This window comes from Borostomias antarcticus (assembly GCF_949987555.1).
Source record: "Borostomias antarcticus genome assembly, chromosome: 8".
Lineage (NCBI taxonomy): Eukaryota > Metazoa > Chordata > Actinopteri > Stomiiformes > Stomiidae > Borostomias > Borostomias antarcticus.
The window spans coordinates 20,444,608-20,467,033 of NC_140241.1; the positions used below are offsets into that span (position 1 = coordinate 20,444,608).

Here is a 22,426-nt window from a genome sequence, read left to right on the forward strand (position 1 = left end):
AAATGTTTAAAAACTACACTGAAAACACTTCACTAAGTTTTATATTGAAAACCACAAATAGTTTTCAAATAGCAGCACTATGCACTTTTTGTTTGCATAAACATTAAAATAATCCATCTTGGAGACTGTTGCTAGCTTTGGCTGATGCTGGACAGTATTTACAGTACAGTTTTTCAAAGCATAATAGTGAACACGGTTTTAGTGATCATTTTATCACGATACATTTTTATCAAATTTTATCACAGTTTATCATTATACCGTTTATTGTATCCCTAGGAGGGGGATTAAGATGAAAGGGGAGTTAAAAAGGTGGGGTTCAGCTGTTCATGTTCGTGTGTGACCAAGGTGTCCTAGGCAGGGTTTTTCCTGCATAGAGGATTTTTTGCCGCCCCCCCAAAGAGATTTTAGCCAGAGCCAAAGGAAAATCACCAGTGGCAAAATGCTAAAAATTGAGAATAAAAATAGTAATTCAAATCCTCTCCAAATGTGTTTGATAGCTTGTTTCAAGTGCAGCCAATTCCTCTTTCTTGCATTGCATTAATAGACAGGTTATCAGTTATTTGGCTCCATTTTGGGTCATGTTGGGAGATTTTCCGCTCCGATTTCTCTATATATGCTGGTAGGCTACTTGGCATAAAACCAAGGTTTCCCACAAATATTGTGTGCGCATCACCAGCCAAAGACCCATTCTGAGCCAGGAAAAACCCTGCTAGGGTCATTTCAACTATTTCCTCTCAGAGATGGAATACATGTGGGTCTACACGAGAGGCTCTTGTCTGTTGTCGTGGCAAATATGGGCCATCACCAACAAGACTATCCACCGTGTCAGAGTTGATCAATAAAAAAAATTGAAAATCATTTGACTGCGGCCACGACACACATTGCAGGCTATTTCGTTCTAATAAACGTTTCAAACCTTTAATAACTGGCCTTATTTAAATGTCATCTCAACATTTACTATGTAGACAAAGATAATTGTTTCGAGTCACCATTTGACCACTAGATGTCTTTAAATCCCTTATGAAGGATTTAGAGGCAGATTTAACAGTTTGTTCATGTTTTTAATCTAGCATATCCCCACATGATCCTTTGACTAGCCTGTCTCTCGATCTTTGAGCTTAAGTAATACTTGTGTAATGTGTTTTGTTGTAAACATGGTATGTATGAATGTTGTATGTAACATTGTTGTTGTTGCGCTGCAGCCTGTCTTGGCTGGTCTCTCTTGGAAAAGAGGTTTTTAATCTCAATAAGACTTTTCCTGGTTAAATAAAGTTTTTATTTTATTTTTTATTGACGTCTGTTGAGGCCCGTCTTGTGCGTCTTTGTTATGGGCTTCTTCATGAATAACAATGTTTTAATCATATTTATACATTCTGAATCTGATGATGAGCATGTTCTATTTTTCTACCTCACAGTCTGAGTGTAGAGTTATCCTGCTATGATATTAACTAGGCGCCAGCTGCACAGATAAAGCATGAATTCTTTATCTGCTTGTACTTGGTCGTTCTGACCTGGCCTACTAACGTTGCTATGCAACACCATCTGTAAACGATTGTCTGTACGCTCACATGGAGAAGCTGACTCATCACGTAAGGATTAAAGCAGGGACTCTTGATCAACGTTGGGGCGAATGGACTGCATACAAAGAGGAAAATGGGTAAGGTCCTTAGCTGGTCTGTTCTAAAGAAAGATGCTCTAGATAGAGATTAATGACCTCATCTATTTTTATTTAAAATTATTATTATTTTATTTTTAATTTAAAAAAAATATTTTGAAATTATTTATTTAAATATATTTTCTGTTTTGATATTTGTGTTATAATGTTGTTGAATAACATCTAAATAAAGAGTATTAAAACAATAATGCATACAAAAAAAAATGCTCTGAATCATTGGGGCTCCTTACTGCATCTCTGCCTGAGTGCACTGAGGGTCGCCGGTGTTTACAAGTGTGTGTGTGTGTGTGTGTGTGTGTGCAGACCCCTACCTCCTCCTTAAGGCTGTGCAGGGTCTCCTGTAGCTGTCCCATCTTGCGAGCGAGCTCCTTCTTTACGTGCTGCTCTGATTGGATAGCGCTGGTCAGCTCCATGTTCTCATTGGTCTGGAGGGGGAGGAGGAGGGTTAAGAGAACAGGAAGAAGGAAAGGAGGGAGGAGGCAGATAAGGAAGCGAGGAGGAAGGAATCAAACATGAAAGAGTGCTTCCTCGCATAGTTCCTTACTTCTCAAAAACGATGCGAGTGAGTGTGTGAGGGATGTATCTGTCCTTTAATTGTCAGGGCAGAGGCAGCCGCTGAGTGTGTGTGTGTGTGTGTGTGTGTGTGTGTTTACGCTAGGGTTGCAAATTTCAAGGAATTTCATTAATCGATAACTGTTAGGCCTGATTCATAGTCGACGTAAACAACGCAAGCTACGTTGTGAATGCAAGCTCCAACATGACTCGAGAGCTTGCGTTCTGTGTTTTCCCTGTCGGAAACACAAGGAATTGCACTATTGCTTGCGTCAAGTGACAATATTCGGCATGACACACACAAGGACGCAACGATATCTTGCTTGGCCTTCCGAAGCTTGCACTTATGTAGTTTGCGTCGACTATGAATCCGCCCATAACCTCAACAAACGATAGTCGATTAATTGATAAGAACGTCCCACACTGGACTGCGCTTTGCTTGCTTCATTTTTGTGTCGTCTTCCGCTGTGTCGTTGAAATTTCCCAGCATCCCAATTAGCCTTCACTACATGGCGTGGCGCCCTCATGTGCAGTCAGACCTTAAATCATGATTACATTTCACGCAACTCCCGTTGATAACGTTAGTTCCCCACCAAAAAAGTTCTGTTCCATTAACAAGCAATTAATCAAGTAACCAAATCTTACTCGAGTAAATTCTTATCGGCAATTAATCGATTAGGGCTGGGTATCGATTAGAATTTAAAGAATCGTTTCGATTCCGATTCACAAGGTTCAGAATTGATTATCACAATTCAATTCGATTCGATTCAATATTGATTCGGTTAGTGTTACTAAAACCTGTTTGTTTTTTTAGCTGTAACCTTAATTACATGACTGCCAAGTTATGCAACACATCGATACTAGGGCTGGGTATCGATACTGATTTACAAAAATGAATGAATGAATGAATCATTGAATGAATTAATTAACTATTCATTCCTTCATTTATTCGTTCATTCATTAAATAAAAGATCAATTTTGGGATTCATGAATCGATTCTGAATCATTTGATTCAAAATCGATTCAGAATCGATGAATCGATTTTTTTAACCCAGCCCTATAATCGATAGTCCCTCCCCCCCCTCACCAGCTTGACGAAGCCGTTCTGCAGCTCGGCCAGCTGGTCCTTGAGCGTGCGGTTCTGGGCCAGCGCCCGGCTGATGGTGGCCTTGTCGCTCTGCACATCATCCAGCATGCGCCGCCGGTCCTCCTCCTGCCCCGCCTCCCTGTCGGCACGCACCTCCAGCTCCGTCAGACGCGCCTCCTGCTCCGAGCACAGACGGCTCAGCTGCTCGTTGTCCCGGAGCTACGGGGGGGGGGAGACGCTGTGTGTGAGAGGGAGTGTGTGTGTGTGTGTGTGTGTGAGGGAGGTGAGGGTGTGTTGTTGTTGTTGTGTTGTCTGGAAGATGGGATTGTGATGCCCAATCCCTGACCTCTTATCCCTTATAACCATGATGTGTAAAATGTGCGTGTGTGTGTAGTCCAAACCTGGGCCTGGTACTGGGTAGTGTGTGTGTGTGTGTGTGTGTGTGTGTGTGTGTGTGTGTGTGTGTGTAGTCCTAACCTGGGCCTGGTACTGGGTAGTGTGTGTGTGTGTGTGTGTGTGTGTGTGTGGTCCTAACCTGGGCCTGGTACTGGGTAGTGTGTGTGTGTGTGTGTGTGTGTGTGTGTGTCTGTGTATCCTAACCTGGGCCTGGTACTGGGTATTCAGGGCTTCTCTCTCCTGTTGCAGACTGTCCAGGGCCTCCTGCAGGGCCAGCTCGCTCTCGGAGGGCCCCTGGGGTAGGGGCGGGGCCTGGGCCTCCCTCTCCTGGGACAACGCCGCTAGGGGGAGGAGGAGGAGGGCAATCTGTTCATTATCTGTTTTTCTGCGCTACGTATCTTACACAACTGGAATTCAGTCTGTCAGATTTCAGTTTGTCAGATTTAAGAATTTGGACATGAAGGGCAGTCGGTCTGGTCTGGGAGACTTGACATCACAGACTGAAAAAACATCAATGAGACTCGATCAACTTTCACTTTCACATTAGCCTCTCGTCACCAGGCTCTCCGCAGCACTTCCATATAGACATTCTAGGCTACATCCACAATCTCTTGAACATTAACCATTTCCAATTCGACTTCATGAATCTATTTTGTACCACTATAAACTAGAGGACTGATAGTAGCCTGCCAAAATCAACCAAAAACTCGAAATGGCTTAAAAAAAACGTTTGTGGCTGTTTGGTTAGTGCTACTTGCTAGCTTAGCTAGCGCTAGCCATAACCACCACGTCTTGTTGAGGTCAGTTGCTTGTTCTATAGCCAGTCGGTTTCTTAGATGCCAGCATTCTTTGCCAGGTTTGCAATGGTAGTGGCTAGCTAACGTTAGTTTAGTTTACCATATTTGTCACACAGGCCAACCTGCTATTTGCTAGTTAGCCTGCCAGGTTGTTTTGCCAGCTGTCAGCTAGATAGAACAAGCCAGCCAACGCAAAATATATGCAGATATAGATAGCTAAGCTTATGATAGTCTTGGCTCAAGCCTTGAAGAAACATTTTAGCCCATCAGGTCTGTTTATTTTGCATTATGTCTGTGTATTCTGCTGTCCTGTCAATGACTTAGGCTACCTGATAATTGAGGTCTCATAATCTTCCTTTCACAGTAGTATCAGACGATGATGTTTTTAATAAAGTAGGCTGTATGTTAAAGTAGGCGACATGGGATTTGTATTTTTTTTTACCGTGGTATCAAATTGGATATCAAGAATCTCACTGGTATTGGTATGGACTACTAAACCTTTGGAATGGTGACATCCCTAGCAGGTAGGTGTCTTCTTACCCTGAGCGTTCCTCAGCTCAGTGATGTGGGCCTCCAGCTCCTGGATCCGGCTGATACTCTGGTCTCTTTCTTCTGCCACCAGTGTCATCTGCACAGGTCACACACACACACACACACACACACACACACACACACACACACACACACACACACACACACACACAGGACACACACGTCAGTCAACTGATTCTGCACTTATATGAAGAAATGAAGGCCATTCACACACACATTCACACACCAATGGCAGCAAGGAGCGAGCCTGCTCATTGGGAGCAATTTGGGGTTCAGCGTCAGAGTCTTGCCCAAGGACACTTCGATATGTGGACCGGATGAGGCGGGATTTGAACCGCCGACCCTACGATCATCGGACGACCCGCTCTACCACTGAGCCACAGCCGCCACATATTTCCACACATACAACTCTCCTACCATTATGACCTCCACTGTAACCATCCAAACACATCCACTCTAAGGAGCTGATTGACTGAAGGTGTGCCCGTCCCAAAATGGGAGCCACGCCCTCCTGTACCAGCTCACTGCCCACACGTCTCACTACGCTGCTTCCTGTCTGAATACCTATCGGCGCCGGGATCTACCTGTGCCAGCACAGTTTTTCAGGTGTGTCGTCTGTGGGCCTGAATGCCACGATATGCAGAACGGACAGGTTTGGTTGCATAACCCTCAAAGACCAGACTTCCTTCACGCACTTCCTTGTTGTTAGTTGTTCATCGCCCGCAATAGTGACAACTGTGACAACACATCCGATCTGTTCGTATGAACGCGCTATTTAGCATGCTTGATTTTTGGTCCTTAGTAAATAAATCAAGCCCTAAGAGTGTGTTAGTGAATAAATCAAGCCCTAAGAGTGTGTGTTAGTGAATAAATCAAGCCCTAAGAGTGTGTGTTAGTGAATAAATCAAGCTCTAAGAGTGTGTGAGTAAATAAATCAAGCCCTAAGAGTGTGTTAGTGAATAAATCAAGCCCTAAGAGTGTGTGTTAGTAAATAAATCAAGCCCTAAGAGTGTGTTAGTGAATAAATCAAGCCCTAAGAGTGTGTTAGTGAACAAATCAAGTCTAAGAGTGTGTGTTAGTGAATAAATCAAGCCCTAAGAGTGTGTTAGTGAATAAATCAAGCCCTAAGAGTGTGTGTTAGTGAATAAATCAAGCCCTAAGAGTGTGTGTTAGTAAATAAATCAAGCCCTAAGAGTGTGTTAGTGAATAAATCAAGCCCTAAGAGTGTGTGTTAGTGAATAAATCAAGCCCTAAGAGTGTTAGTGAATAAATCAAGCCCTAAGAGTGTGTTAGTGAATAAATCAAGCCCTAAGAGTGTGTGTTAGTGAATAAATCAAGCCCTAAGAGTGTGTGTTAGTGAATAAATCAAGCCCTAAGAGTGTGTGTTAGTGAATAAATCAAGCCCTAAGAGTGTGTTAGTGAATAAATCAAGCCCTAAGTGTGTGTGTTAGTGAATAAATCAAGCCCTAAGAGTGTGTGTTAGTAAATAAATCAAGCCCTAAGAGTGTGTGTTAGTGAATAAATCAAGCCCTAAGAGTGTGTTAGTGAATAAATCAAGCCCTAAGAGTGTGTTAGTGAATAAATCAAGCCCTAAGAGTGTGTGTTAGTGAATAAATCAAGCCCTAAGAGTGTGTTAGTGAATAAATCAAGCCCTAAGAGTGTGTGTTAGTGAATAAATCAAGCCCTAAGAGTGTTAGTGAATAAATCAAGCCCTAAGAGTGTGTTAGTGAATAAACCAAGCCCTAAGAGTGTGTTAGTGAATAAATCAAGCCCTAAGAGTGTGTTAGTGAATAAATCAAGCCCTAAGAGTGTGTGTTAGTGAATAAATCAAGCCCTAAGAGTGTGTTAGTGAATAAATCAAGCCCTAAGAGTGTGTGTTAGTGAATAAATCAAGCCCTAAGAGTGTGTGTTAGTAAATAAATCAAGCCCTAAGAGTGTGTGTTAGTGAATAAATCAAGCCCTAAGAGTGTTAGTGAATAAATCAAGCCCTAAGAGTGTGTTAGTGAATAAATCAAGCCCTAAGAGTGTGTGTTAGTGAATAAATCAAGCCCTAAGAGTGTTAGTGAATAAATCAAGCCCTAAGAGTGTGTTAGTGAATAAATCAAGCCCTAAGAGTGTGTTAGTGAATAAATCAAGCCCTAAGAGTGTGTGTTAGTGAATAAATCAAGCCCTAAGAGTGTGTTAGTGAATAAATCAAGCCCTAAGAGTGTGTGTTAGTGAATAAATCAAGCCCTAAGAGTGTGTGTTAGTGAATAAATCAAGCCCTAAGAGTGTGTTAGTGAATAAATCAAGCCCTAAGAGTGTGTGTTAGTGAATAAATCAAGCCCTAAGAGTGTGTGTTAGTGAATAAATCAAGCCCTAAGAGTGTGTTAGTAAATAAATCAAGCCCTAAGAGTGTTAGTGAATAAATCAAGCCCTAAGAGTGTGTTAGTGAATAAATCAAGCCCTAAGAGTGTGTTAGTAAATAAATCAAGCCCTAAGAGTGTGTATTAGTGAATAAATCAAGCCCTAAGAGTGCGTTAGTAAAAAAATCAAGCCCTAAGAGTGTGTGTTAGTAAATAAATCAAGCCCTAAGAGTGTGTTAGTAAACAAAATCAAGCCCTAAGAGTGTGTTAGTAAATAAATCAAAGCCCTAGGAGTGTGTGTTAGTAAATAAATCAAGCCCTAGGCGTGTGTGTTAGTAAATAAATCAAGCCCTAAGAGTGTGTGTTGAGTCGGCTAACCTGTGAGAGCAGCTGTTCGGTCTTGTCCTTCCAGACGCGGCCTTCTTCCTGGATCTGCTCGGCATAGCGGTCTCTCTCCGTCTGCAGCTGCACCACCGACTCCATCAGCTGTACACACACACACACACATGGGTGCACAAACACACACACGGGTGCACACACACACACACGCGCACACACACACACGCACGCACAAACACGCGCGCACACACACGCCCACCATCGCACAGATCAATACACTGTCACATGCGTGTGGTGTATTTTGACTGACAAACCGAACATTTGTTTCTGTCATACAAGGACGGACATGTTTGAGAAGCTGTCAGTTAATGAAACCCCAGAGCGCACAATAACAATCAGTAGCATTGTCTTAAAAACAGAGCCTAGCCAAGAGTAGATAAAGACACAGGCTGATGAGACACACACAAGCACGCACGCACACACACTCACACTCACACACACACTCTCACACACACTCTCACACACACTCTCACACACACTCTCACACACACACAGGCACACACACAGGCACACACACAGGCACACACCTGAGCTGTGTGTGCGTCCAGCTGTTGTTTCTCCTCCAGTAGTAACTGCATTTGTTGGGTGGCAGTGGGACGATCTGATTGGCTGGAGAACTGGAGGAGAGAAATACATAAGATAGTGTCAACTGTGCACATGGTTCCTGTGTGTGTGTGTGTGTGGAGACTGTGTGTATGTGTGTTGTGACTGTGTGTGTGTGTGTTGAGACTGTGTGTCTATGTGTGGTGTGACTGTGTGTGTGTGTGTGTGTGTTGAGACTGTGTGTGTTCAATATGAGCGCAATAACGCTGCATACAGTATACAGATGATGCAAATGTGTACTGATACAGTACCGTCTGTGTGTGTGTGTGTGTGTGTGTGTGTGTGTGTGTACCTGCTGTAGCATGCTGTCAGCCATCTCCAGCCTGGTGCGCAGCTCTTCCAGGTGGGCTCTTAGGCCGTGGTTCTCTCCCGTCCGAACCCTCAGCTGCTCAGCCAGCTCAGAGCTCTGCTGACCCGCCTCCTCGCTCACACTGCTACACACCACACACACACACACACACACACTCAGCTCAGAGCTCTGCTGATCTGCCTCCTCGCTCACACTGCTACAGACCACACACACACACTCAGCTCAGAGCTCTGCTGACCTGCCTCCTCGCTCACACTGCTACCGACCACACACACACAGGAGCAGTCAGGTACCACACACACACGCACACACACACACTGCTACAGACCAGAGACACGGAGCAGTCAGGTACCACACACACACACATTTGACTGGTACATTGAAACAGTACCGGACATGTTCACCGGCACAGAAATATATAAATATATATATAAATCCCCAAACCTGGACAACCTGGATCATTTAAACAGTTATGTGTAGTGTTCATGTCATTTGACGCGCAGGGGTGGCATGAATCACCCCTCATAACACGCACACATCCACGTATGCACAAACCCACACACACAGACACAGACACGCGCGCTCAAACACACGCACGCATCCACGTATGCACAAACCCACACACGTGCGCACACAAACACAGGCGAGCAAGCACACACACATGGGAGCACGCACAAACACACACACACACACACACACACACAGACACACACACACCTACTTACTTTAGTCTGTACACCTCTAGCCTCAGGTTGTCTCTCTCCTTCTCAAGTTCTTTGTTAGTCTGCAGGAGGGAGAAGAGAAATTAGATATCCTGTGTGTGTGTGTGTGTGTGTGTGTGTGTGTGTGTGTGTGTGTGTGTGTGTGAGTGAGTGAGTATATGAATGTGTGTGTGTGTGTGTGTGTGTGTGTGTGTGTGAGTGATTGTGTGTGTGAGTGAGTGAGTGAGTGAGTGAGTGAGTGAGTGTGTGTGAGAGTGTGTGAGTGTGTGAGTGTGCGAGTGTGTGTGTGAGTGAGTGAGTGAGTGAGTGAGTGAGTGAGTGAGTGAGTGAGTGAGTGTGTGTGTGTGTGTGTGTGTGTGTGTGTGTGTGTGTGAGTGTGTGTGTGTGTGTGAGTGAGTGTGTGAGTGAGTGAGTGAGTGAGTGAGTGTGTGAGAGAGAGAGAGAGAGAGAGAGAGAGAGAGAGAGAGAGAGAGAGTGTGTGTGTGTGTGTGTGTGTGAGTGAGTGAGTGAGTGAGTGAGTGAGTGAGTGAGTGAGTGAGTGAGTGAGTGAGTGAGTGTGTGTGTGTGTGAGTGCGAGAGTGTGTGTGAGTGCGAGAGTGTGTGTGAGTGTGAGAGTGTGTGTGTGTGTGTGTGTTACCTTGTCAAACTGTTTGTGTTGTGTGGAGACAGAAGAGAGGGTTCTCTCCAGCTCAGACACTCTCTGCTTGGTGGCCTGCAGACGGTTACTGAGATCCTCAGCCTCCCCTGAACACACACGCACGCACGCGCACACACGCACGCACGCGCACACGCACACACAGATCAGCAAATAGATCAGTATGCACACATACACGCACGCACACGCACGCGCACACACACACGCGCACACGCACATATGCACACACAGATCAGCAAATAGATCAGTATGCACACATACACACCTTATTGTATTTGTACAGTAATCTGATGTCAAACACATCTCTCTCTCTCTCTCTCTCACTCCCTCCCTCCCTCCCTCTCTCCCTCCCCCTCTCTCTCTCTCTCTCCCTCCCTCCCTCTCTCCCGCCCTCCCTCTCTCCCTCTCTCTCTCCCACCTGTTTTCTGCCGGGCAGCCTGTTGTGTGTATGACAGTGCCGTCTGCAGCTCGGACTTCTCTGACACCAGGATGCCGATGGTCTGGATGTGGACCTGGAGGAACAGGAGCCTTAGTCAGAGAGCATTACACATTATTACCACCTTATAATGTATACTTATACACTGATCACGACCATACACATTATTACCACCTTATTATCTATACTTATATACTTATCACGACCATACACATTACAACGTTATGTATACTTATACACTTATCACGACCATACACACACATATGCTTATTACGACCTTATTATCTATACTTATACACTGATCACGACCATACACATTACGTTATGTATACTTATACACTTATCACAACCATACACATACAGTACATATGCTTATTACCACCTTATTATGTATACTTATACACTTATCACAACCATACACATACATATGCTTATTACGACCTTATTATATATACTTATACACTTATTACGACCATACACATACATATGCTTAATACGACCTTATAATGTATACTTATCACGACCATATACATACATATGCTTATTACGACCTTATAATGTATACTTATATACTGATCGCGACCAGGGCTGAAAATTAACACCTGCCAAATGCAGGTAAAATTTCCAATTGGCAACTAGATTTCGGAAGGCTATCTGAAAAAAATATATACTTGGACGGTAGATTTTTTCATCTACAGTCCCCTTGGCAGGTGACTCACCGTGAGCCAAAAAGTTAATTTTCACCCCTGATCACGACCATACACATACATATGCTTATTCTAATGATATGGTCACGACAGCAGTTTCACATTGCATGCATACAGTAGCTCATTACCAGACGACACATGGTACAGCTTGTTTCGAGGAAAACACGTGACTGGATTGGGTTTTACCAAGACAACGTGAGACCTTGAATATGTATATCTTCAGCGTGTGTGTGAGAGAGTGGGCTTTATAGACCTGTAATTGTTCCCGCATAGCTCCTTGCTCCCTTGCGAACTTCTGCTCAAATTCTTTTCGTTCCTGATCAAAGAGAGCACACAGAATTAAAATACTCTGTTATACTTAGCCATCACTCATTGAGGAGAGAGAGAGAGAGAAAGAGAGAGGGAGAGAGAGAGAAGAGATAGTTATATGAAAAGAGAGAGATCGATGAAGGTAACGCCAGAGCCGTAATTACCTTTTGCAATTGATCTGCAAGCTCCTGAGATTGCTGCGTCTGATAGGTCGAGAGGACAACGAAATCAGTGACATCATCATAATGCCCTCCTGTGAACTGATGCCCCAGGCACATCTCCCCCAATCCCCATAAAGCCACACACCACATAACCCTCTCCCCCTCACTGGAATAGTAGCCATGCCTGGTTAGCCAATTACTGTAGCTTAGCAGTTGGCTCGCCATACCAGAGCATAGCAGCATCTAGTTAGCTTAGCACACCAGAGCATGCTAGTTAGCCATAGCAGACAGTTAGCAAGTTAGCTTAGCATACCAGAGCATACTGAGAGCATAGCAACTAGTTAGCCCGTGTGGTTAGCAGTGATTAGCTACAGTATTAGCGAGCTAATTCACAGATAAATGTTGAGCTGAGCTAGTACATTATACAGCACATGACAGGGCTTATGACACGATCAGTCTATTGTGTCACGTCTACCAAGCAGAGCAGTGAGTGACTTGAAAAATGAGCCAACTAAAAGCATGAATGACCAAAACACATCAAGGTTCAGTGGTGAAGGAGTTACATAAGATCGCACGCACACTCATCTGTTTACATTGTGGGTGTATTGGTGTGAGATGAGTGTTGTTGACGATGTGTTCTTCAGTGCTAGGGCTTTAATCAATCAATCCATCACACACACACACACACACACACACACACACACACACACACACACACACACACACACACACACACACACACACACACACACACACACACACACACACACACACACACACACACACACACACACACACACACACACACACACACACACACACACACACACACACACACACACACACACACACACACACACACACTCTTACCAGCTGGTCTAGCTTGGTATTAAGCTGAGAGTTTGTTAGGTTGCTGGAGTCGAGGGCGGCTGACAGTTCCTGGTTCCGACTCTGACATTCACATGCGTGGAAAGAAACCAAAGACAGGAAAAAAGAGAGGGGTAGAAGGGATGGAGTGATGAGGTGAAAGAGAAAAAAAACAGATGAGAGGGGAGGAGGGAGAGATTCAGACAGTAAATCATTAATGTGAACGCAAAAAAAATAAAACCCGCTACTTAGTGATGAAATGTGCTTTAGACAACACGAATCTAACAAAACAACACAAAATGGCTGAGTGGACCCTTAGACTCCTGTGGTGTCATGTCCTCTGGAAGGCTGGTGAGGGTTATTCAGCGATGCACGTGGAGGCATTAGTCTAATCCAATGTGACAAGACAGGAATGGTTTCTCATGACCTCGGTTTCTCCGGTCCAAAACAACAAGCTAGTCTGCTGCTCCCCGCTGCCACCTCCACCCCCACGGCCGACAGCGTCCAAGCTGCGACGCATGTGATGCCAGCTACCGATTTAACCAGTACCCCGCTAGAACAGCGTTCTCTCTAACCGCGCTGAAATACAGTTTGTACGAGGGCTGGCGCTAGAACTTGAGTAGAGACACATGAGTTCTGCACAGAATAGCGACAGTGGAACATGGAAAAAAACAAAATGGCTTTCAAAATAGGGTTAGATTTCTTCCAACGCAGCCTTGGGGGGCAATGGAGTCTACCCTCTAGACGACATCTAGATACAGATGGGCCTTTTAAAACAGGCGGGAGGTTGGTCAACCAGGAGAGAGATAAGATATGAGGGAATATATACTTTATCTTTGTTTTTTTTGCTGATGCAGCGTTAGCTGCACGCTGTGCCCAGAGGTTAAAATAGTTGGGATGTCTTGTTATTCTTAATAACATGGGACATTTTGGACATTGCATTGTTATGTCAGCTGAAGGACACTAATGGAGTTGGCTTATCACTTAGGTGGCTGGGCAGCTGTGTGTGTGTGTGTGTGTGTGTGTGTGTGTGTGTGTGTGTGTGTGTGTGTGTGCGTGTGTGCGTGTGTGCGTGTGTGTGTGCGTGTGTGCGTGTGGAAACCTGAGCTCGAGAGAGAGAGAGAGAGAGAGAGGGCTGGAATAAGCTGAAGGGGGAGTGGTCATGTGAGTGTTCAGGGGTCGTGGCCCGCAACATTCCTGGACCGGAGCAAGAACGGAGGGATTGTGAGGGAGGAGAGGACGGTGTGGAGCGAGGGAGGGCAGAGGAGAAGAGAACACCTCTACTACGCACGCACACTAACACACGCACGCACGCACACACACACACACACACACACACACACAGTGTGTGGACGATTTAATGACCACTAGGCTCTGTGAAGGGCACCTTGCAGAGCAGAGCCTGAGACGGCCTTCGTCATATCAAGCCCATTGGCTATTCAATCAATACGTTCATGTTCATGACAGTATATAATCCACACGTTCGGTACATCCTGACGTCTACTGTACCTCTAGTTCCTTCTCACTGGCTGGCGACGGCGCGCTGTCCCCATTCACGTACGCGGTGGACGACTGGAAATGTCAGAGACACAAAAAACTAAAGTAAACAAAAACAAAATCACATCTTCCAAACCACGTTTAGTCCCTGTTTTTACTCAGCCGCGTCGTGAGAGCGTCCCGACCTCACGTTCTGCAGCCTTCCGCCATGTTTCACATGGAGCTCAGGACAGATCTCCCAAGGCTTTTACACATGCGTCTGAGATGAGGTGCGCTTAAGCAGAAATTCTGATTCTCCTCAGTGCGCTTCTAACGCCGGGCTCACATTACAGGATTTTTGGGCCGATTTATCCCCGATTCAGCCCTCCCGACAATCGGAGGAGAAATCTGGTCTGGAACGTTGGTCGGTACCGATGTTGGACCCAGATTATGTTGTAATGTGAGGGGTTTACAGATCGAATCTCATACCTCCCGATCGGCTCGCAGACCCATCGGGGCGGCCCCGATAATATCAAACATGTTTGATATTTAAGATTATTACATCATGACTTCACAAGCGAGATGGTGAGACCAATGGTTTGTTGCTCCCTCGGGCACGATAAAATCCTGTAGTGTGTGATGAGCCGTCATTTTCAAATGTTGCAGTGTGTGCTTGTTTGAGATGCGCAAGAAGAATATCTGTTAAGATTCTCCCTCTTATGTGCGTGATGCAACCCGACTTTGAAGTTGGTTAGGATTTTAAATATCCTGTAGTGTGAGCCCGGCATAAGGGTTCGTGAGCCTGCTTTCTCCGTCTGGCGGTTGTTATGGTGAGAGGTCGTACGGACGTCATGGCGTACCTCGGAGACGAGGCCATTGAGCTGCTGGGAGAGCTGCCGCAGGCTCTCTGTGGACGACAGGGGTCTGGGAAACACACACACAGACACACACAGACACACACACACACACAATATCATTAGCACGGCACCAGAGTAACACACCAACTGTATACAGCTAAATTGCCTAGGGAGAGGGTGATGGGGTGTGTTGTCGGAGAGGTGGCCCACCTATTCTCCTCTGCCAAGCTCTCATTGCCATTGGTGTCAGGGTTGCATTGCTGCAGCAGGGAGAGAGAGGGAGAGACGGAGAGAGAGGGAGAGACGGAGAGAGAGAAGGAGGGGGGGGGCAGGGCGGAGGAGAGTAAGAGGAAATTGCTGTGAGCTAATCTGATGAAGAACAAATTTCATTTGAATTTGAAAGACACTAGGTCACACACGGCAGACCATGCAGTGTTTGGTCCAAAGAACCGATGCGCACAAAATACAAAGACTGTACTGACGATGTGTAGCTTAGCCAGCAGAGGGCGCCAAAAGCAGCAACATATCTAGATAATGACCATGGATTTGAGACATAACTAGAGAAAATGACAAATTAGAGAGAGAGAGAAACAGAATGAGAGAAGACAGACAGACAACAGAGACAGACATAACAGGACATAGATAGACAGAGAGAGAGTAAACTCTAGGAGAGACTCAGACGTGGACACACACCTGCAGCTCAGCGTTGTGGCTGACACACTCAGGGTTAGTAGCGGTGACGCTAGCAGGGTTAGACAGGGGGGAGCTGCGCCCCGACCCCACACCCGGCTCCTCCAGAGGCTGGATGACCAGAGATCCCCTGGCCTCCCCATCCACATAGGTCTACACACACACACACACACACACACACACGCACACACACACGCACGCACACACACACACACACACACACACACACGCACACACACATACGCACATACACAGACGCACATACACACACACGCACACACGCAAACACACACACACGCACACGCACACACACATACGCACATACACATACGCACATACACATACACCCATACGCACACACATACACGCACGCACATGCGCACATGCGCACACGCACACACACACGCGCACACACACACGCGCACACACACACACACACACACACACACACACACAGTGTTAAGACGTGATTCTCATGGCAAGAATGTTATGAAACAAACACTGAAAAACAACACTTGCGTCTGTCCTAGTCAAAAAAAGCAAGGGCGGCGAAAATGACAACCTAGTGGACATACCCCCTTCCCACCATGCTCACATTATGCTCTTTACTGTTATGGCTAACGAAATTCCCCAGTAAATAAAACACAAGTAACCAGGTCTGGAAGTCATGCAAAAAAACAACAACAAAACAATATACTCCATCCTCATGCAGTCTGATGACCCAAATCATAACAGCGCTTGTTAACACCTCTACGGTTAGCGCTAGCTAGCAAATTCTAGTGCACGGCGCTGTGATAACAGCATTAACAAGGGCAAAGCTGAGAAACGATGACCAGGCAGGCCTGGATGTGATGAGCAGCCAATCAGCCGCTAGGAAACAAACAGTATGCAGAGAGAGGAAGAGAGATACAGGTAGAAGAGATAATAGAATGAATAAAGGTAGTTGGAAGAGGGGTAGAAAGAGAGAGAGAGAGAGTGTGTGTGTTTGTGTGTGTGTGTGTGTGTGGGGGGGCTCACCTTGCCGTTGCCATGGGGAGGGAGAGCTACTCCATTTGCCTGACTAAGCACTTTGAGAATACTCTCAATCTACAAGAGTGACGGCGTGGAAGAGAGGCGGAAAGGAGACAGGGGAGGAAAGGAGACAGGGGAGGAAGGAGTGAATGAGGAGGGTGTATGTGTCAGAGACAGGGACAGGAAGGAACAGAGACAGCATCAAACGCTACAAGTGAACTAAAAGGAGGGGGCGTGGCCAGAAGGGGACTTGGGGAAAGGACACCACCAGAGGCTGTTTACCTGGCACTGAACTCATCACTGAACTCATCTATTATCTAAGGGGATATACTCCCAGCGCGACAAACATTTTTGAGTGTGCATGTTGATCTCTTCAGTGATCTCATCACCATCATTTTCACTCTAGGTCCAGTGCACATTGCCTCTTAAGCAAGGCCTAATTTAAAGTTGGGGTCAAAACAACAAAAGGGCGGGGTCTATGATTATGATTACACAGCAAGCTTTTATTCACATGATGACATATTGACCTTGACGATGCTTTGTATGCTATAGCAATCATTGTGTTCCCATGAAACAATAGCCAACCTGGTTTTGTTTTGTAAATTAAAGGCACATTGGAATGTCTTGATTCTTCTTTTGACCGCAAATACAAAGCAAACAGTTTGGATCTAAGCTAAAGCCTAACACTAACATAGTTGCAGAGCTGGCAAACAATAGCTAACCTTCTAGAAATGTCTGGAATGCTCAAATAGGCTCATATATCCTGATTAAAGAGAATGTGCGCCCTGGCGCTGCTCACGAGCAATGCTTCACTTTCCTACGGTCACGCCTGTAAGAGACACTTCATATGGAAGCAGTGGGTCCACTGACATTTGATTTGTAAACACAGACAGACAGACAGACAGACAGACAGGCAGACAGGCAGACAGACAGACAGACAGACAGGCAGGCAGACAGACAGGCAGACAGACAGACAGAGGGACAGACAGAGGGACACAGACAGACAGACAGACAGACAGACAGACAGACAGACAGAGACAGACAGACAGACATGCAGAGGGACATGACTCACGTTGTCCGGAGAGAGTCTGTCTCCGGAGGGCGTGTCCGGCTCACTGCCTCCCCCCTTCACCTTCCTCTTCTTCTTGGCCCCTCCGCCTCCTCCTCCTCCATTGGCTGGGGAACTTTTCTGCTGAAACTCCTTCAGCTGACCACCAAAAAAGAGAGAGAGAGAAAGAGAGAGAGAGAGAGAGAGAGAGAGAGAGAGAGAGAGAGAAAGAGAAAGAGAAAGAGAGAGAGAGAGAGAGAGAGAGAGAATGAGCACCTCTGAACAAGTGGAACTCAAGACTCTGTGATGGGGCAAACCCACAGCCAACAGACATGAATTCTATACTCTGAGGAAATACAGGGGAGGCTTAGTGTGCGTGGGTGACAATAGAGCAACTATTCAGAAAATCCACCAGAGGATCTACTGCAATGACCACTTGGCTTGTTGTCACTGGTATCATTTGTAAGGGACAACAGCTTGGTTATATGAACCAACAAGATCTTGCCACGTAACCAAACCCCAATTCGATAGATTATGCATTTATGCTCCTACATCCATGCAAAGTCAATATCTCTGAGGGTTGACTACACTCACAGTCAGTGTTTATCAACTTAAAAGAGTATGCGCCCCCATGCGCCAAGGGTGTGTGCCGCCATGACAGCTGTCATGGGACGGATCGGGAACGATGGTTACGTATTGTAACCCTAGTTCTATGAGTGGAGCGGAGCCCCACAGGGCTAGCTCCTATTGGCTAGCGAAACCCAGCTAGCTACATTGACTGAAGAAAAAAACATACACGCACCTGTGTCCAACCAGGTCCGGTGCACCACTGTATAAGCGGGCTACGCCCGCACATCTGCTCCTAACCGAAATTTTCAGCGAGCAGACTGCGGGGCAGCAAGTCTGTTCCCTGTGGGGCTCCGCTCCACTCATAGAACTAGGGTTACAATACGTAACCATCGTTCTATTTCGTGGAGCTCCGCCCCACAGGGCTAGCTCCTATTGGCATAAGCGGAGCTACACGACCGCACCATACACTCTTGCTGGCCCCAGTAAGGGAAACCAGTCAGGACACAAGCCAGGGCTCCAAGGCGAGACCATACTAACAGTTGATCCGACCCAAGCACTGGCCCCACCCCGCCACACTCAGTCTATCACAGCCGAGGGCAAGGAGAGGTACGTGGGGCGAGAGCTGGACCAAAGCGGTTACTCCGTAACAAGCCCGTCCCAGCCTCACACATAAACAGGAACGGAACGTCACTAGACGGGCCCGCTCCTACCTTAGCTGAACCGGTGAGACCTGAGTGAGTCACGTCTGCTTTCCTAGCAGGAAAAGACCCCGCGGCTCAAACCGGTTCTCCAGTAGCGGCGAGACCTGCCATGGTCAATTCTGACTCTTTCACAGAAGACCCGGCGACTCGAGCCGAACACCTACATGAAAAATCCTGTCTAACGCTGGCTCGCACCGGCGGCTGTGTTTAGCACAGATGACGCCACAGAGACAGAGGACATGGATAAAAGGTAATAACGGACAAAAGGAGACGGGGACGACCAAGTCGCCGCCGCACAGATGTCCTCCACTGACACACCATTGAACAGGGCAACTGACGTGGCCACACCCCTTGCGGAGTGTGCCCGAACAGCACCAGGCAGAGGACGACCCGCAGTCACGTAAGACTGGGCGATGCCCTCACAGATCCAATGGGAGAGACGCTGTTTCGACAACGGAGAACCCACCTTCCCTGGGCCGTGGCAAACCAACAACTGGGGGGTGGTGCGGACCGCAGCCGTGCGCTGGACGTAACACATCAACGCACGCACAGGACACAACCAATGCAGGCGGGCCTCTTCCTCGCTCGCATGAGGTGGAGGATAGAAGGCTCCCAGCTCCAAATCCCGTGCCCTATAGGCGCCCCGGACCACCTTCGGAACGAAAGATGGATCCGTGCGCAACACAGCTTTGCTCCCATCACCCGTGATGAGAAAAACTGTCAACGCCCTCAGATCACTGACCCGCTTGCCCGACGTCAGAGCAAGGAGCAGCGCGGTCTTAATCGACAGCCACTTGAGAGATATCCGCTCCATTGGTTCGAACGGCGCTTTACATAGCGCATCCAGAACCAAGAGCAAATCCCAAGGCGGCGCCGCAGCCTTACGCACAGGGCGAAGACGGCGCGTGCCGGCCAGGAAGCGTTTAACCAGGGGATGCCCGAAAACCGTAGTTTTGGCGAACCCCTCATGGCATGCGGAAATAGCACACGCATACACCTTGATAGTGGATGCTGCCAAACCGCCACCATGACCCATCAGGTGCTGAAGGAATTCCAAAATCGCCTCGACCGAGCATGACTCGGGAGCGAAGTCCCTTTCCTCACACCAACGCGCAAAAGCAGCCCATTTGCCAGAGTAAACCAAGGCAGTGGAAGCCGCGCGCGCGCTCTGAATTGTACAGATCACGGCCGGAGAGAGTCCCCTATCAGACAATCTCCGCCGTTCAAGAGCCAGGCCACCAGCGGCCGTCCCAAGACTGGAGGTGCGCAAATTGAGCCCTCCGCCTGGGACAGAGCGTTCGGCCAATGAGGGATGTGCCACGGTTCTACAGTAGTCATGGCCATCACTTCTGCATACCACCTCGCCCAGTGGCGGTCCGGCGCTATCAGTATCACTGATGCACCCTCCGACCGCACCCTGGCCAACAATGGTAAAATCAGCCCCATCGGCGGGAAAGCATACAGCAGCGCCCCCGGCCAGGGGGCATGCGCGAACGCATCCACGCCCAGCGGAGGCTGGTCCTGCTGTCTCAGAGAGAACCAGAGGGGACACTTCGCGTTCTCTCTCGAAGCAAAGAGATCCACCCCTGCTCTGCCGAACCGGGTCCAGAGCTGAGCCACTACCTGAGGATGTAGGCTCCACTCGTCCGGGTGAGGCCCGCCCCGAGACATCAGGTCCGCCCCGACGTTCAGACGGCCGGCAATGTGCCGCGCTGTCAGTGACCGGAGATTGACATGAGCCCATCGCCACAGCGTTACCGCCAGACGGTGAAGCGCTGGCGAGCGGACACCCCCTTGTCGGTTGACGTAAGCTACTGTGGTCTGGTTGTCTGACCGCACCAGCACATCGCGCCCCTGTACCAGGTGTACAAAGTGGCGCAATGTCAGTAGCACCGTCTCCAACTCCAGGAGGTTGATGTGGCGCCGTTCTCCGACGGCCCACAAACCACCTACGGCCTGGGACAGACATGTACCACCCCAGCCGCTTAGAGACGCGTCTGTGAAGACAGCGACGTGAGCCGACACCCTGCCTATTGGAACACCGTGCGCTATTACGCGCCGGTCCCTCCAATAGTCGAGGTCTGCTGACAACGACCCCGGCATCCGCACAAGGCGCCGTCTGTGCCTCACAGGGTCCAGACGAAGCCGCGCGAACCATCTCTGCACGCACCTCATGTGAAGAAGGCCCAGTGACACTACCACATGGGCGGCTGCCATGAGACCCAGAAGGCGCATGATCGACAGAACCGCGATCTTTCGAGAAGGACGGCAAACACTGAGACTCTTCTCCAGTGTTTCCCTCCTTGAATCGGATAGCCGTGCTCTCATGGCGCTCGTGTCCAGATTGATACCTAGGTAAACAATCTGACGGGCCGGCCACAGAGCACTCTTCTCCCAGTTGATTGCAAACCCCAGGTCGGTGAGATGCCGCACCACCGTGGCGGTATGCATCAGAGCCAACAAAGGCGACGGAGCCAGTACCAGCAGGTCGTCCAGGTACGCCAGGATCCTGATGCCCTGCCGGCGCAGTGGCCTCAACGCCGCCTCCACACAATTGGAGAAGGTTCTGGGGGCGAGCGCATATCCAAACGGGAGTCTGGTATATTCGTACGCCACACCCAGGTAGGCGAAACGCAAAAACTTCCGATGCCGATGAGCTATCGGTATGTGGAAGTAAGCGTCCTTGAGGTCTATGCTGGTGCAAAAATCGCCGGGAAGGAATGCCTCCAGCATTTGTCGCACCGTAAGCATATGGAACTTCAGATTCGCCACCGTTTTGTTGAAAAGGCGGAGGTCCAAAATTGGCCTCACGCCCCCCGTCTTCTTTGGCACGAGGAAGTAGCGGGAATAAAATCCCTCGTCCCTCTGGCCTGACGGGACCACAGTTACCGCTCCCTTCGCCATCAGTTCTGCAATCTCTGCCGACAGAGCGGCAGCCTGAGCGGGACGCGGTATCACTGTCTCCACTACGCCCATGAAGGGCGGTGGGGGGCAACAAAACTGAATGAGATACCCTTCCCGTAGAACACGCTGCAACCAGCTGTCCAGGAGACATCTCTCCTGCCAGACTGTGAAGCGGTTGGAAAGAGGTTGTGCCGGAGATCGCGGGAACAGATCGAGGAACCTGCCATAGTTCAATTTGGCCCTGACCGCCACCGGACAGCTGAGAAACTCTGCTGTCCTGGCCCAAGGCGGGCCACCCTCGAAAGGGAGATGAAAAATCCCCATTGGGAGTTCCATGTCCCTGAACAGCGCGAGAATGAATGGCATTCCTGTCAAGAAGCACTTCATTCACAAAAAGAGGAAGTGAGCCGACACCGTCCGCATTGCTAACAAGCCGCCGTCGCTCATCCCATTGAGAGAAAACGGCGGAGTGTTGCAATGCGGGAAGCCCCGCCTTCTCATTTGCATGATCTGGCAAGGTGCCGTCTTTCGCAGACCGACTAGACGGGACATGAGAGGCGGGCAGTGTTAAATAGCCAGCCGAGGCAGTAAACACG

The 22,426-nt window shown here is 47.9% G+C and overlaps 1 protein-coding gene across 3 annotated transcripts in view; it reads right to left on the minus strand.

Annotated features, from left to right (window-relative positions):
- Positions 1-22,426, minus strand: part of golga2 (golgin A2) — a gene marked incomplete at its 5' end in the record, with an annotated part of 33,149 nt that overhangs the window by 7,319 nt on the left and 3,404 nt on the right. The window contains 19 exons of one of the 3 annotated variants that reach the window (XM_084441706.1): positions 1,987-2,100; positions 3,315-3,533; positions 3,915-4,051; positions 5,048-5,135; positions 7,783-7,890; positions 8,331-8,420; positions 8,699-8,840; positions 9,442-9,500; positions 10,076-10,182; positions 10,512-10,605; positions 11,490-11,552; positions 11,710-11,748; positions 12,577-12,657; positions 14,083-14,145; positions 14,910-14,973; positions 15,117-15,166; positions 15,600-15,749; positions 16,614-16,682; positions 17,680-17,814. In XM_084441706.1, the coding sequence (XP_084297832.1) occupies positions 1,987-2,100; positions 3,315-3,533; positions 3,915-4,051; positions 5,048-5,135; positions 7,783-7,890; positions 8,331-8,420; positions 8,699-8,840; positions 9,442-9,500; positions 10,076-10,182; positions 10,512-10,605; positions 11,490-11,552; positions 11,710-11,748; positions 12,577-12,657; positions 14,083-14,145; positions 14,910-14,973; positions 15,117-15,166; positions 15,600-15,749; positions 16,614-16,682; positions 17,680-17,814 (1,872 nt within the window). The remainder of the gene's footprint in view (positions 1-1,986; positions 2,101-3,314; positions 3,534-3,914; positions 4,052-5,047; positions 5,136-7,782; positions 7,891-8,330; positions 8,421-8,698; positions 8,841-9,441; positions 9,501-10,075; positions 10,183-10,511; positions 10,606-11,489; positions 11,553-11,709; positions 11,749-12,576; positions 12,658-14,082; positions 14,146-14,909; positions 14,974-15,116; positions 15,167-15,599; positions 15,750-16,613; positions 16,683-17,679; positions 17,815-22,426) is intronic. The other 2 variants (XM_084441704.1, XM_084441705.1) reach the window with 2 other exon arrangements.